The following is a 14,448-nucleotide window of genomic DNA, read 5'->3' on the forward strand; positions in this document are numbered from 1 at the left end:
ATTTATTGAAAGCCAGGTCAAGAGGATAGAATTTACAAATAAAGTCATTTTTATCATCCCCTCCTCACTCTTTAAAGAATGATTTTAATGACTTATTGCCATTCTAGTGTGAATAATAATGCATTACTTTTTATTGCATCTCTCTCTCTCTCTCTGATACTACATTATAAGAATATGTAAAATAGAAAAAATATTTGACAATCATATTAATTGGAAAGAAAATATTTATTTTCTATTACTCAAAATAAATTGTATGTGCATAAGAACTAGAGATCTACCACAGAGAAAATACTTCAAATACCTAATTAGGCAGACTTTACAACTCACTAACATGTTTTCAACAGCACCTAATCATTTATTTGCTATCGCATGGGCCACAGTGTTTGTACTGATTTGTTTATATATAGAGCTTCTTCCATGAGTCCTTGAGAATGTACTAGAGCAAAATTAAAACTATTAAATACATGTTTTATGACTTTATATTAAAGGTTGTTCTTCAGAAGATAGTACTGATATCTTCCCCATAATATTTTTTATTAGTTAAAAATGGACCTTAATCATCCCCAAGTACCTTTTTAAGTTTTTACCTATGGTTGCCTTGATTTTATTCATACAACTTTGATAGTTGTAGTGGGATAATAATAGATTCATTTAAATTTACTAAGCTTTCCACAATGTGTCAGGAACCATGGTAGATTCTGTCATGTGCTCCAGAAGTTCAATTACCTGCCCTCTGAAGAAAAATATTTCTTTCAATTTCCCTTAAATTACATATTTTCATCTTAAAATGCATAAGTTTTGCCAGCAAGATGGTCAATTCTCAATATTTTTGTTCTTTTTAATATGTATATTTTTATGGTAAAGTAAGGTTAGCTGAGGATAATTGTGTTTCTGTATAAGTACCGCGCGCTAACCGATTGTGCCGGGGGAGCTCCAATTGTGCTTCTTTATTATATTCCAGCATGGTTAATTTAAAAAAAAATGCTTTTCTCAAAAAAAAGGCATCGTTAAAACCAGTTTGTTTAGTCTTAAGAATGTCATATCCTAGTCTTTGTAGATGATCTTAGTGACCCTGCATTTGGATTTGGTTAACAAATCTGTAGACATTCATTCATGTAATATCTCAAATAATTCACATATTCTATGTTGAAAAATAGTTCCATGCTGGCAATAGGATAAGCATGTTTCACTAAGTGAGGAAATATTACACATATTCTTTAATCCCAAATGATTCTCATTTTTTACCTACTTCATTTATATACTAGAGCAGTGATTTTCAATCCTGGACTGAAATTAGAATCACCTGATGAATTTTTAGAACCTAAGACTCTTAGGCTATATACTATACACCAATTAAATTAGAATTTACTAAAAATATCCAGGCAATTACAATGTGTAATCAAGATGCAATGTTCTAGAGCTGCGTTGTGTCATATGGTGGCCACTAGCCACATGGACTATTTAATAAACCTAGAATTATTCAATTAAATAAAATTTAGAATCCCATTGCTGAGCAACACTAAGCACAGTGGTCAACAGTAATATATAGTTAGTAGCTGCATATTAGACGATCCAAAATTATTGAACATTTCTATCATTGCAGCAAGTTTTATTGGACAGTGCCAATAAAGGCTTGATACTCAAAGAATGGCCTGTGTTCCATTATCTTTGGCCTCACATAAGAGTTTTTTTCATATGGACATTAAAGTTTGAGAAGCTCCAGGTCATTCACACATACTCTTATTTGCTGATCATGGATTTAAATAACATATTTATCCAGGCCTTAAGGTCTTGATTAATGATATCAGATTATATATTATTTATTCATTCATTCAGAACCATTTGTTGAGCATCTACTATGTTTCAGGTGTTGTGCTGCTATAAGATGAGTACATTGTGAGGAACAAAGTCAGATACTTTAATATTCTTTTGAAAATGGGGTAAAATTTAAAGCAATGGTGGAAATGAGAGAGCGAGAGAGAGAGAAAAGGAGAAAGAGAGAGAAAGGGAAAACAGTTACTCTCTAAGTGTCATGAAGGACCAAGTAAGTTACAGAGAACATTGGAAAGAAAAGTGCTACAACAGAAGGACAGCAAAGAAGGATTCTCAGAAGAGGTAACGTTCAATCTAATATCTCAATGACGTCAGAGTCAGAAAGGATAATCATGAACATGGCTTACTCGTAAGTAGGTTTCATTTGTGACCATCCATATAGATTGTGAACATTGTAATGCAAAACTGATGATCCATCACTAAGAATCTGCTCGGTTTCCATACACATGGTTCTGAAATGTAATCCCTCATGTCTTTTTGTGAGTTCTAGAGAAGAAAAGAAAAAAAACAGTGAAAAAAATACTAATATATTATAAGGTGCCCTATATTAAAATGCGTAAAAGGCAACTACATATTTTTGGAAAAAACATTACATTTTGCTTTAAATATTATTGATTTTAACCATTTGTATGTGCTGCCAATGTTATGACAAATGTAAAAAACAGTCTATAATTGTAATTGATTGTAGTTACCATTGTGATTGAAAAAAATGTGAAAATTTTTACTATAGTCAGTAACAAAATAAAAACCAGAAAAATTAATGTACTCCTAAATGTCTATTATATTTAATCATTTAGATGAGAAATACTGATTAAATAGGCTTTAAAAATGCAAATCCAGGGGTTAAGAACCAACACTAGCTTTTGGCCCACTTTTTCTCGGTTTAAGATGCTTTTTTTCCCCCAGAGTTTTGTCATCACTTTATGTTAACAGTTTATGAAGTTTACTGTCCATATAAAAGTATGAGGATGAACACCAAAACACTGGACCTTTCCCTCCCTCAAAAAAAGTGTTTCTATTTTATCATTTCCCCCCCAGTAAAGAAACATTTTTTTAAAAAATTTGTATAAAAGCTTTCTATTTTCTATTAGAAAGAATATTGAGAATTTCTAAATCTAGGAAAAGTCTTATGAAAACTAAAGCAGTAATTTTAAACACTTTAGAAATGTGTTCTTATAGTAAAACGTTTTTCTTCCCAAAATAGTATTAGATAATATTGGCAATGGATTGAAGTGTGGTACAGTGTGCAGATGGGTAGTGAGAATTGGGGATGTGGATCCTGTTCCCCAATAAAAAATTACATAAATCTAGTAAATAAATTAATAATAACATTACATTAAAGTCAAAGCAACAATATTGTACCTGGCATATAAGGTGGATAATTTAGCTCTTTATTTCTGCATGAAGTAGTTGACCCATGTATAAAACTTGATGGTTCATTCATATCCTTTAAAAAAAGGAAGAAAAGTAAACAGAAAACAAATTTAGAAATTGTATTCTTAAAAGAACTAATTCAGAGAGCCAGTAAGTTAAAGTAGCATATTTGAGTAATGACATTTAATAACTCTAAAAAGCAAAAAATAAGACATTTTAATGATACTAAAGACATTAGGTTAGCACAGTGTTTCTGTTTTACAATTCATTGCCTACTTTTGACAAACTTAAAATGTCTAATTTTTTGTGTGGATATAATATGTACATAAAAGTGATTTTTTTTAAGTTTTCTAGAATAAAGTTATATTATAATAGTGTATATTCTTCTATGTACTCTTTTGAACACTCATGCCTTGGATCAATTCCTTTAAAAAAAAACACAAAGGTTTGTGAAATTTAAAATCATAAGATTTAGCTTATAATTACAAAAAACTTCAGAGAGTATCTGAGCACACATTTAAGGATCCCAGTACCCACATATAAAGGGACCATCATCTATACTAATAATAGACAAATATGTAAGTTGATGATCGTCACTCCACGACACCTACAGCCAATCAAGAGTGAGCATGCAAATTAACCCAACAAAGATGGCGGGCCTGTGGGCAGTGCGCACACATGCAGGCACCAAGCGGCCGGGGGTGGGGTGGGGCAGGCATCCCCGGGACCCCGCCTGCTCCGAGCCTGTGGGCAGCACATGCACACACTGGTGCCAAGCAGCTGGGGTCCTGGGGATGCCACTAGAGTGTCCGGTCCTGTCAGCCCAGCCTTGGGGCAGCTGAAATTCCCAGTCCTTTTGTTTCTGCTGCCCCTGGACAGGAAGTGGAAACCAAGAGCGCGGGGAGCACCAGGAATTATGGGAATCATAGTTCTGGTGGCAGCCCCTGGACCGGAAGCAGAAGCCCAGAGCACGGGGAGCACCAGGAAAGCTGGGAATCATAGTTCTGGTAGCAGACGCATTGCTGGATCTCCTAGACACTGGAGAGTTACTGAGCCCTAAGCAAGTTACTGTTGTGGGTGAGGGATGAATGGAAAGCGAAGGTGAGAGACATAAGTAAAATCAGAGTGTCTAGGAAAAATTAAAAGTAAGATATCCTAAAACTTCTAGGAAATCTCCAGCAATGAAGCAAAGAAAAAAAAGACCACTATTATTCTGTGAGCACCAACCCAAACTGGGTTTGGGTCTCAGACAATTCACTCATATGATTTCAAAGACAGACAGAAACTCCCAGATTGGAGAGGGCTCCCCTGAAGGCTTCCAGATTGGAGAGGGTGCAGGTCAGGCTGAGTGACCCACCCCCATGCATGAATTTTGTGCACCAGGCCCCTAGTCTATATATAAATATATATATTAGCTACCATTTAAAGGTTATTATTCCATCTGAAGAAAATATTATATTTTCTGGATCAAGATATCTTTCTTGGAGATATTTTAATTGGAATCCCTTATAGTGCATAACTTTATACATGAAATAAATCTGCATTTATCACTAATTAAAAAGCAATGCTTTATACAATTTTATATTCTCAAGACGTGCATATAGCAGCATCTTTTTAAAGGCTTCTTCAATTAAAAACAAGTAAATTAATGCATATCTCTTACAAAATCAACAAAGAAACGTCACCTCCAAAACTAGAGAAGTATTATGTAAAATCTCTTGTAATAAATACTTACTTCTGGTAAACTTTTATGCTATATTAAAATTATATTATCAATCTTATTAATAATATTTTAAAGTTACACCTAAAAGTAAGAGATTGTTTGAGAAATAATTTTGTCTAATATGTAAGAGATTATGATTTCTTACATCATAGAGAGTTGAGTGGGAGATTTATACCTACACTGAATGAAATTAAAATACATATTTATAAGCACTTATGAATAGTTAGAAAATTAGGCTATTTTGGTTCCTTGGTCAAATTGAAAATATTAAACTTGAATATTCATAAAATAGCATTCATGTACATAAATTGAATTGGTAAAACTGTATCTTAGCAGTCCCTTGAATAAGAAAGCTTTATGAAAAGTGAATGAGCTAATTTTCACAAATACTTTGTTGACATTATTAGAATTTAGTAAGAATTTTGTATAATGAATACACAATAAATAACTTAGAACAGTGATTTTCAACCTTTTTCATCTCATGGCTCACATAAACTAATTACTAAAATTCTATGGCACACCAAAAATACTTTTTTTTGCCAATATGACAAAAATAGGTATAATTTTTATTCATTCATACCAGATGGATATTGTTGTGTTGGTTATTGTCATTTTTTATTACTATTTGACAGAAGTTAGTGCCCTTGACAAAATAGTTAGGTATCACATATTCTAAAATTTCTTGTGGCACACCATTGGGCCTGCCGTGGCATACCTATTGAAAATCTCTGACATAGAATATAAATTACTCAATGTTTACTCACAATCCACAAGCCATCAAACTTCATCTGGTCATTGTAGAAATCTATGATTTCCCTTTCCCACCACTCTGCCGTGGAGCGCCTGAAGAAATCTGGAAAAGCGACATGAGCTCTGGAAGCCTGCAAAGATAAGATTTACACCAAGAATTATAAAATCAAAAGAGAGACCATGTGCATCCAAGTCAGACATTTGTCTGTCAGATCCACAAGATGTGGACAAGTGATAAGAAAGGCAACCTGATATCACCTTTAATTCCATAAACAGACATGATTTTCCTCCAAGCACCCAGCAGTGATGGAGAGTAAAAGAGAGAGAGAACAGCCTGGGGCTCTTTTATAGATTGTAAAGAAACAGTTCAAAACATACAGAAACATATTTCAACGCTTCTTAGAGGGATAGGGACGTTTTTACACCTTATCCTTAGAGCCCTATACAGTAGCTTTGCCACTGCTGTGCATGGTGAGGAGAATTAGAAAATAAGCCATCTGCTTTTACAGGAAAGTATTCAAAATGAATAACTGGTCAAAGTGATCATTAAATCCATATGCTGAATTTCTTTTAGTCATATAATAAATGAATGCAAAACTTACATTAACAGCTTCATCTTCAGTCAGACTTTCATTTATCGTTATATTAGGCAAATCTGGCCAAACCTACAAAAAAAAAAAAACAGAAGAAGAAGAGAAATTGGAAAACAGTTTAAAATAACTTCAGTATGATATGACTGTGTTGTAAATAAATTATAATAGAGTTTTAGAGGCATATTATAGACTCAAGATTCCAGATCAGTAATTCTTTCATTTATGTTTTTCAGTTTTTGTTTTGCTATATGTGCTATTTTCAAACTATTTCCATTTTCCCACTTTAATCTCTAGTATATTATGGTAAATAAGAAATAAAAAGCCAACTGTAGCAGTAGATAGTGATTTGGAAACAATTCATGAAACCAAAGGTCTGGTGAAGCAATAATATGAAAACCATATACTAAACTTAATTTAATGTAGTATATTAAAACTGTTTCTATAATTATTCCAAGACTAAAATATAAAAATAATAAATATATATTTATGTAAAAGTAATGAAGATCTGAGTTGGATGATGTCATGCTGAGGCAAATATCTTGGTTCACAGTTAATACTAAATCCCATTCTCCCTTCCCTCCACCTCCAAGACCACCCCTGCCCCGGCCTCCTTCTTAACAATGTTTTCCTCCACCTCAACCACAAAAACGCAAAATCGAGACCCAATTCAACCACGCTCAATATCTGAGAATTTGATTCTATGTTGCAGAAACTAGGAAGTCCCATATAAAAATGTATATTATCCTCAAAGGACTAATTACCTATGAAGGATTTGTTACTGAAAGTGGAAAAATTAGAGATTAGAAGCATACAAAAAAAGTACAGAAATATACTTTATAAAGTGGGTAGAACAAAATCCCTTTTTATGTCCAATATGTCATCCTCTATATTGGCATGTTTCTTGAAATATGATTTTTCACTAAGTGCATTATAGGCTTTTTTTCCTCATTTTATTTTAACCTTTAATTTTGAAATGATTTTCAAATTTACATAAAAGCTCCAAAAATTAAACCTAGAGATTTTCTATACCCTTCATCCTGCTTCTCCTAATGTTCATATATTTATAACTACCATGCAATGATCAAAACAAAGAGGTTAATATTAATATAATACTATTAACTAATCTACAGGCAATTTTGAATTTCACCACTTTTATCACTGATGTGGTCCAAGATCCAAAAAGGATCCCACAAGGCATTTAATTATCTCTCCCACCATGGAATTTTGTATATCTTTTTCATTCTAGTAATGACTAGTGAAAACTTTTTCTTCTCTTTTTTATATGTAAGCCAAATCAGGATATTTTCTAAAATATATACATAACCAGGTCTGAATATTATTGTTTAAATGTAATACAGTGAATTATATTCCTTGTTCAAATTAGAAATATGAAAATAGCTCTTAAAAAACATGGCTTATTTTGTTAATGAAATTTTTTTTAACAGAAATGCATACATTTAAATGACTCTTGAAGTATAGGATAATAAATTGCCATGTTATTAATGGTAGTTTTGTAATAAAACACAAAGTAACAAGAAATACAATTTAAAGATGAAACAAATAGTATTTGGACATATAATTTATATGACTTCTTTCTCTGTTTCTAATAATTTGGATTAAACTCAACAGTATACATTCTTTTCTTTATTAGCTATTAAACTATTACACTCCACAAAATACATATATTTCTCTGAACATGTTTTTAACAGTGTTTTAATTCAGTAGAAACATTCAATGAAATAGCATGTTTTACATATTTTATTTCAAGGTCAATTCAGTACCTTTGCCCAACAGATATCATTGGTATTAGGCCATTTGACAAAGACATCTTTTTCCTGCCCTCTTGTAAATGCAGGGTAAGGCTTCGTTTCATTTCCTGAAATTGCTGGATCCTAAATTGAAATGAAATACAAATCCCATTACTATGGAATAAAACCAGGGCCTCTTGGGTAGTTGTTATGAAACATTGGAATTTTCTATTACCACATTATCATTATACTGTGCTCTCATAGACATGGACTAAGAAATGGACTGATGATATAAACTTTATTGTTCTAGCTATGTTCTCTTCTAAATTCCTTAGGGAAAAAAAAGTAAGAACTTTGAGAATATATTTGCTACAATTTCAAGCAAGATTACTAGAGTTTTTCTTTTGTCTTTATTTTCCCAGAGGGATTTCTGGCCGCTTAGCATACTTCTTGTGAGCTATGGATAAAATATGCTCCTCACTGAATCACTAAGTTGAAGGCAAAATTTCAAACATGAGAAAAGTAAGATGCAGTCCTAGAGAATGATTTGGGAGATGTATAGGAAGAAAAAAAAATACATCGTCACTTTAAGATAGCTTCTATACATTGAGGCCAGTTTACAGCATGAGTGATTACTAAAATCCAGCTAGCTTTTGACTCCCAGCTTTAGTCTTAGGTCTCTAAAGATATACCAAGTATTAGGTATTCTGTAGCAGCCCATGTACATAAAATGAAGTGTTAAAGGAAGAAAGTTGTAGATTTGGGAGTAGAATCAAACTTATATAATTCCTATTTTGAAACACCTCCCATATCCCTATATCTAGGAGAAAAAAATCTTAATAAAAGAAATGTAATAAGACTCAGAAAAAATATAAACTATAAATACAGACCAGGATAATAATGTATTTCATTCCTTCACTTCTTATTTTGTCAACAAACTGAGGAAGGTCACGGAAGTCGTCACCAATTGTGAAGTCTAGTTGCCTTTCCATGTAATCAATGTCTGTGTATTGTACATCCTGAAAAATATGAGAATTGCGGTAGTGGGGCAAGAATCACAAGCGTGAGTGTATCACATTTTATCATACTTATGAAAACACTACCAATATTAAAGTTTCAGTGCCTCTTCACTCGATTAGAAAGAGAATTAATCAGGTAATGCAAAGGTATACTCAGGAATAAAAGTAGCATGTAAGGACGCCAAATATTCTAAGAACAAGGTCACATAAATGTTTTGTTTTGTTAACAGTCCATTTCATAATTTTGACTTAGAAGTCAAAATTCTTGCAAATCAGTATATTTTATCATGTAATTCCCAGAGGAAACAGGAAGGCACAGGAGTAAAGGATTTATAACATTATAAAATTATGCTAAATGGCAATTTGGAATTTTGTACAATGTATACAGAAATAAGCATTGCACTATTTCAGGAAAAATAATGCAAATATAGGGTAATTTCAAATAATTCTAATATTTCCAAAGAGGAAGAAAGAATTACTAGTAAATTCATTAAATTGTGTAAGATTTTTTCTTCTTTTTTTAATCAACAAAGTCAATTTTGAAATAATAGCCTAAGCTAATATAAGCAAAATAATGCCTTGAAATAGGTATTTGCAGATATGTTTAAACTAATAAATGTTTGAATGTTATCATGAAATTTTTAATTAGGCCTAAATAACAAATTTGTTAATTATTTTCTGTTAATAGAAATTAGCTTGATTTTCTTCTAGTTGCTATAAAATATATGGCAAATATTGTGGATGGCCCTTTTTATTTAAAAAAATGGGGAAAATCTCCTTTTCTTTAAAAAAATCCCACCTGCACATTTCTATCTCTTCCATTATATAGCTAATATCCCCATAATAATATGTTCAGGAACCAGATATTGAATTGTACTATATGTACTCATGTCTTATAATAAGGTCCTTCTCATTCTTCTTAGAATGAGTCCTTACATACAAATAGCACTCTAGATTCCCATGTTTACGTGTTACCATGAGATCTCCAGGATTCCTTACCACTAAAATATAAAATTACAGGGACTGATTACTTCTGGATACTTAGGAATATTTATTTTCCCAAACAAGAGAGATAAGGATATTCTGCCAGCCCTCTAATTCTGTATTCTAACATTACAAGTATCATCTATTCCAGAGCAAAAAGCACAGTTTTACCTCCAATTTCTTCCCTGTAATTTCTCATATTAGTTGATGGAATAATTCTGTGGACCCTTCCTCTCATCTAAAGAGAATATGGGGAATGTGTTTGACTATCTCTGCCACCCAATGTTGATGAGAGAGATACAAATGCACAGTGACTTGTTTAATACAACTCTGGGGCATGGAATAGGATGAAAAAAAAATAGAAAAAGAAATGATATTATTACTTTTCCTTTATCCTAATCAATATTTTACATTTTATAAAAATGTTATTTCCAATTTATTAGGTGCTACTAAAAACTAAGCCTTGATTATTGCCAAATGCTAAAAATAATTTTAAAACACGTGTTTAATTATTTCATTCTGATTTTCTACGAGACATATTTAACACAGTCTTAAAAGTTTATGTACATACATAGGGGATCTGAGCAGCTGTCATGTTTTCATACACTTCCTGGACCTCTGAAGTATTTTTGTAGCCATAACGACATAATTGGAATCCCAAAGCCCAGTAAGGTGGCATGACTGGTCGGCCAATTACCTTTAAAAACAAAAATTATTTGTGAACTAAGAGAATTACTTATGGAGGGAAATGTATGTGTGTTTTGTTTTTTTTCTAAAAACAAACTCAATCATACTTCATGGAATTGCTTTGTTGCAACTTCTGGAGTTGGGCCCAAAAACATGTAAAAGTCCAAGATTCCTCCAACTGTGCGGTAAGTGAGAGCAGGAGTTGGCTGAAATGTCACATCTGGAAATTCAAAACATGATTACATTGTTATCTATATACAAAATATTATTTATTAAAAGTCACATAACAGAGCCTGAGTAGGTGCGCGAGCTCACAACACTCCACATGAGAAATCTTAAATATGATGGTTTTACCCATTGCATTGCTGTTAAGAAAGAAAACTCCATGAGCATTGTCCTCATCTTCCAGAGCCATATGATAGGGATGAAATCCATAGGAATTTAGTTTATACTAAAAAAAAATAAACAACATATATTCAGATGATAAGACCATGTAAAGTTTGTTGATGTAATATTTAAATTCATTATAAGAGTGAGCCTAGGAAGTTAAATGTTACTCCCTTGCACATACAAACTGAATTAACCACATTTCCCTTGGAAATTAATTTTGTTCATTATTAGAACTATGATTGCTTTATATCATGCAAATAAATATACAGATATGTAACACCCACGAAACTGTCTCATATTGACATAAAAATCCACTGGGATTAGAGTAATTGGGTTTCTTTCTACAGATTTTATACGTTAATTATTTTATAAAGTTGCACTTCTTTTTTGATCATTTATTTCCACAAAAATGATTAAACTACTCAACCTCTTAAGTAATTAATCTGATCTTGTTTAGGCACCTAACAATAAAACTCTAGCTAAAAGATGTAATTAACATTCCCTTTAAGTAAGCATCACATGTGGCACATGGAAATAAGCTAGTATTTTATAAAAAAAATGTATTTTTTCATGATATGTCTAGAATAATTGAGGAGATAGAAGGGCTAGGCAGGAGGGATGGGACTGTGGGAGAGGGAGAAGAGTGGGGAAGTCATAGAACAGTGGTTCTCAACCTGTGGGGGTTTAATGACCCTTTCACAGGGGTTGCCTAAGACCATTAGAAAACACATATATAATTACATATTGTTTTTGTGCTTAATCACTACGTTTTAATTATGTTCAATTTGTAACAGTGAAATTGGGGGTCACCACAATATGAGAAACTGTATTAAAGGGTCGCGGCATGAGGAAGGTTGAGAACCACTGTCCTCCAATAACAGGACCTCGAAGACAGGGACAGGATACAGCTGGTTGACAGCACCACACAGTCAAACAAAAGGACCTAGAACTAAACCCAGCTCAGCAACCCAGCTGGGTGGGAAAGAAGGGCGCCAGTGAGAGATGTGAACTTTAAAATGTATGGGTGTTGCTAAGACAGCTTGCAGATAACTAATCACAAGGCAGTGAGGAGTATGACCAATCCTAAGTATGTTAGTAAGGCAGAATTCTTTGAAAGGACCAATCAGGAGCTAACAAGGCATGTATCTACCACTAAACAAAAAAAGCTCTCTCTCTCTCTCTCTCTCTCTCTCTCTCTCTCTCTCTCTCTCTCTCTCTCTCTCTCTCTCTCTCTCTTCTCTTCTCTTCTCTTCTCTCCCTGCCTCTCCTGTGGCAGTGGATGTGCTCCCCTGTGCCCACCTGGCTCATGGCCATGTGGGACTCAACACTTGGACTAATGGATTTTAATTAGCTTGGATGCCGAACTACACGTGGCTGCAACGTGGAACGCAAGCTCTGTACACTGGCCTGCTTTTGGAACCCCAGCAGCACCTTTCCCAGGACTGGCTTGGGGGACGTGGGACTTTGGACCCTGAGACAAAGAAGCTTCATTGGTAACCTGCTCTGGGCCCTCTTTCTGCTGTTCCATGCTTCGGGGAGTCTGTCTTTGTCTCAATAAACTTTGCTTCCACCTACTGTTTTTGTCCACAAACTCAGTTTTCAATTTTGTGAGACAACGAGCTCGGACCCGAACACCACATTTTGGTTTCATAATTATAGCTGATATTAGTTCTGCAGTGCATTAAATATTCATGATGTGCATTTAATTAATAAGTTGGAACATTGGGAAAAGTGACATGAGCTTATAAAAACATTTTTTAAAGATGTAACTTAGCAGTACGGACTCATAAAAATGCACAACTGCAGCTGTGTGTCATACAGGAAAAAGTTGGCATCAAATCATTATCTAAGAAGTAAAAGAAAAAAAAGTTAAAGAGAACTATTCAGTGACTTTCTAAAAGCTGAGAGTAAACATGGATTTGGCAGGGAATACTGAATCTTAATGCTCTTTCTCTACATTTGAGTTAATGAATTGGGGCACTACCTCATCTCTCACTGTACTCAATGTTATCCAACTAATGCTCTACTTTTGCCAGCAATTGATGGTGACTTCTTTGTTTGTTTTTCAGAAAACCATTTTAGCAACTCTGCAGATCTCCAGCGTCTCTGTCATCACTTCAATACCAAAGTACTAGTACAGGCCTACATAGAAGTGGCCGGGATCCTAATCATGGTCTTAGATGCCTCATGAGCTAGCTGAAAATTGATACCTACACCAGGGGGTTGGTCTCTTGTGAACATTCCCCACGTGTTCCAGTTTAGATCTCGCTTAAATGCTGTGTGTTCCGCTTCCCCAAAACCATATATATATTCTGATGGCAGGCGAGTAGATATTTGAATGAACTGGTCATTAAAAGTAAATCCAGGTAGGCGAGAATCCCAGCTAAAAACAAAAGAAAGCAATTCTATTTCTGTAAACATTTACAAAATAGTATCACAAATAACAATGGTGATTCTTCCTTGGGTGAGCTAAAATCAATAATATTCTCTCTATATTCTTTATTGTAAGCAGATACCAAATGGTAATAGATAATTATTCCAAAATATATTTATTTTGGCTAACTTAAGGAATACCTCAAATATATTTCATATATTCACCATTATCAATACAGTGAACCATAATATGATTAATGTGACTATTTTTCTTTATTTTATTTTTTAATATATTTTACTGATTGTTTTACAGAGAAGAAGGGAGAGGGATAGAAAGTTAGAAACATTGATGAGAGAGAAACATCGATCAGCTGCCTTCTGCACACGCCCTACTAGAGATGTGCCCACAACCAAGGTACATGCCCTTGATCAAAATCAAACCTGGGACCCTTCAGTCCACAGGCCGATGCTCTATCCACTGAGCCAAACCGGTTAGGGCTATGTTTATCTTCCTTTTAAAAATAAATATATTGCTTTTAAAAATAAAATTATTATGAAGTTATAAATAATATATGATATGGAAGTAACGTAGGTCCTAGAAACCTGTTACCTTCAGATAGCCCAGTAATGTTTTTTCTACATATAGAATAAAAAAAATCAACATTTCTACATATAGAATAAAAAGATAACAAAACTATAAGGCATAATTGATATTTTAATTTAAAATTCTCCCTATTTATTGCTTCCAATAATTTTCTTTCTTGTATTTATAAAAATCAGTTTTTTAAAAAATATCCATAAGAAATGTGTTGCAGTGAATGTATTGTTTTTCTAGTCATTTGCAAGAACATAAAAGAGGAGGAAAATAATTAGGATTGGCCGTGTAAGAAAATATAAGTATTACAAAGAGTTTGGGACATTTTTTATTTTTATATTAATTATGAAAAAGTATTTACTAAGTAATAATGATTCTC

General features: G+C 33.3%; 1 protein-coding gene across 1 annotated transcript in view; it reads right to left on the reverse strand.

Annotated features, from left to right (window-relative positions):
* The window catches only part of SI (sucrase-isomaltase), a gene marked incomplete at its 5' end in the record, with an annotated part of 84,598 nt that overhangs the window by 17,717 nt on the left and 52,433 nt on the right, over positions 1-14,448 (reverse strand). The window contains 10 exons of the mRNA XM_081087663.1: positions 2,181-2,319; positions 3,196-3,280; positions 5,695-5,811; positions 6,283-6,345; positions 8,055-8,165; positions 8,912-9,040; positions 10,596-10,721; positions 10,819-10,931; positions 11,066-11,162; positions 13,316-13,484. Of these exons, the coding sequence (XP_080943789.1) occupies positions 2,181-2,319; positions 3,196-3,280; positions 5,695-5,811; positions 6,283-6,345; positions 8,055-8,165; positions 8,912-9,040; positions 10,596-10,721; positions 10,819-10,931; positions 11,066-11,162; positions 13,316-13,484 (1,149 nt within the window). The remainder of the gene's footprint in view (positions 1-2,180; positions 2,320-3,195; positions 3,281-5,694; positions 5,812-6,282; positions 6,346-8,054; positions 8,166-8,911; positions 9,041-10,595; positions 10,722-10,818; positions 10,932-11,065; positions 11,163-13,315; positions 13,485-14,448) is intronic.

Source organism: Myotis nattereri, assembly GCF_964212035.1.
Source record: "Myotis nattereri genome assembly, chromosome: 3".
In the NCBI taxonomy this organism is placed as follows: domain Eukaryota; kingdom Metazoa; phylum Chordata; class Mammalia; order Chiroptera; family Vespertilionidae; genus Myotis; species Myotis nattereri.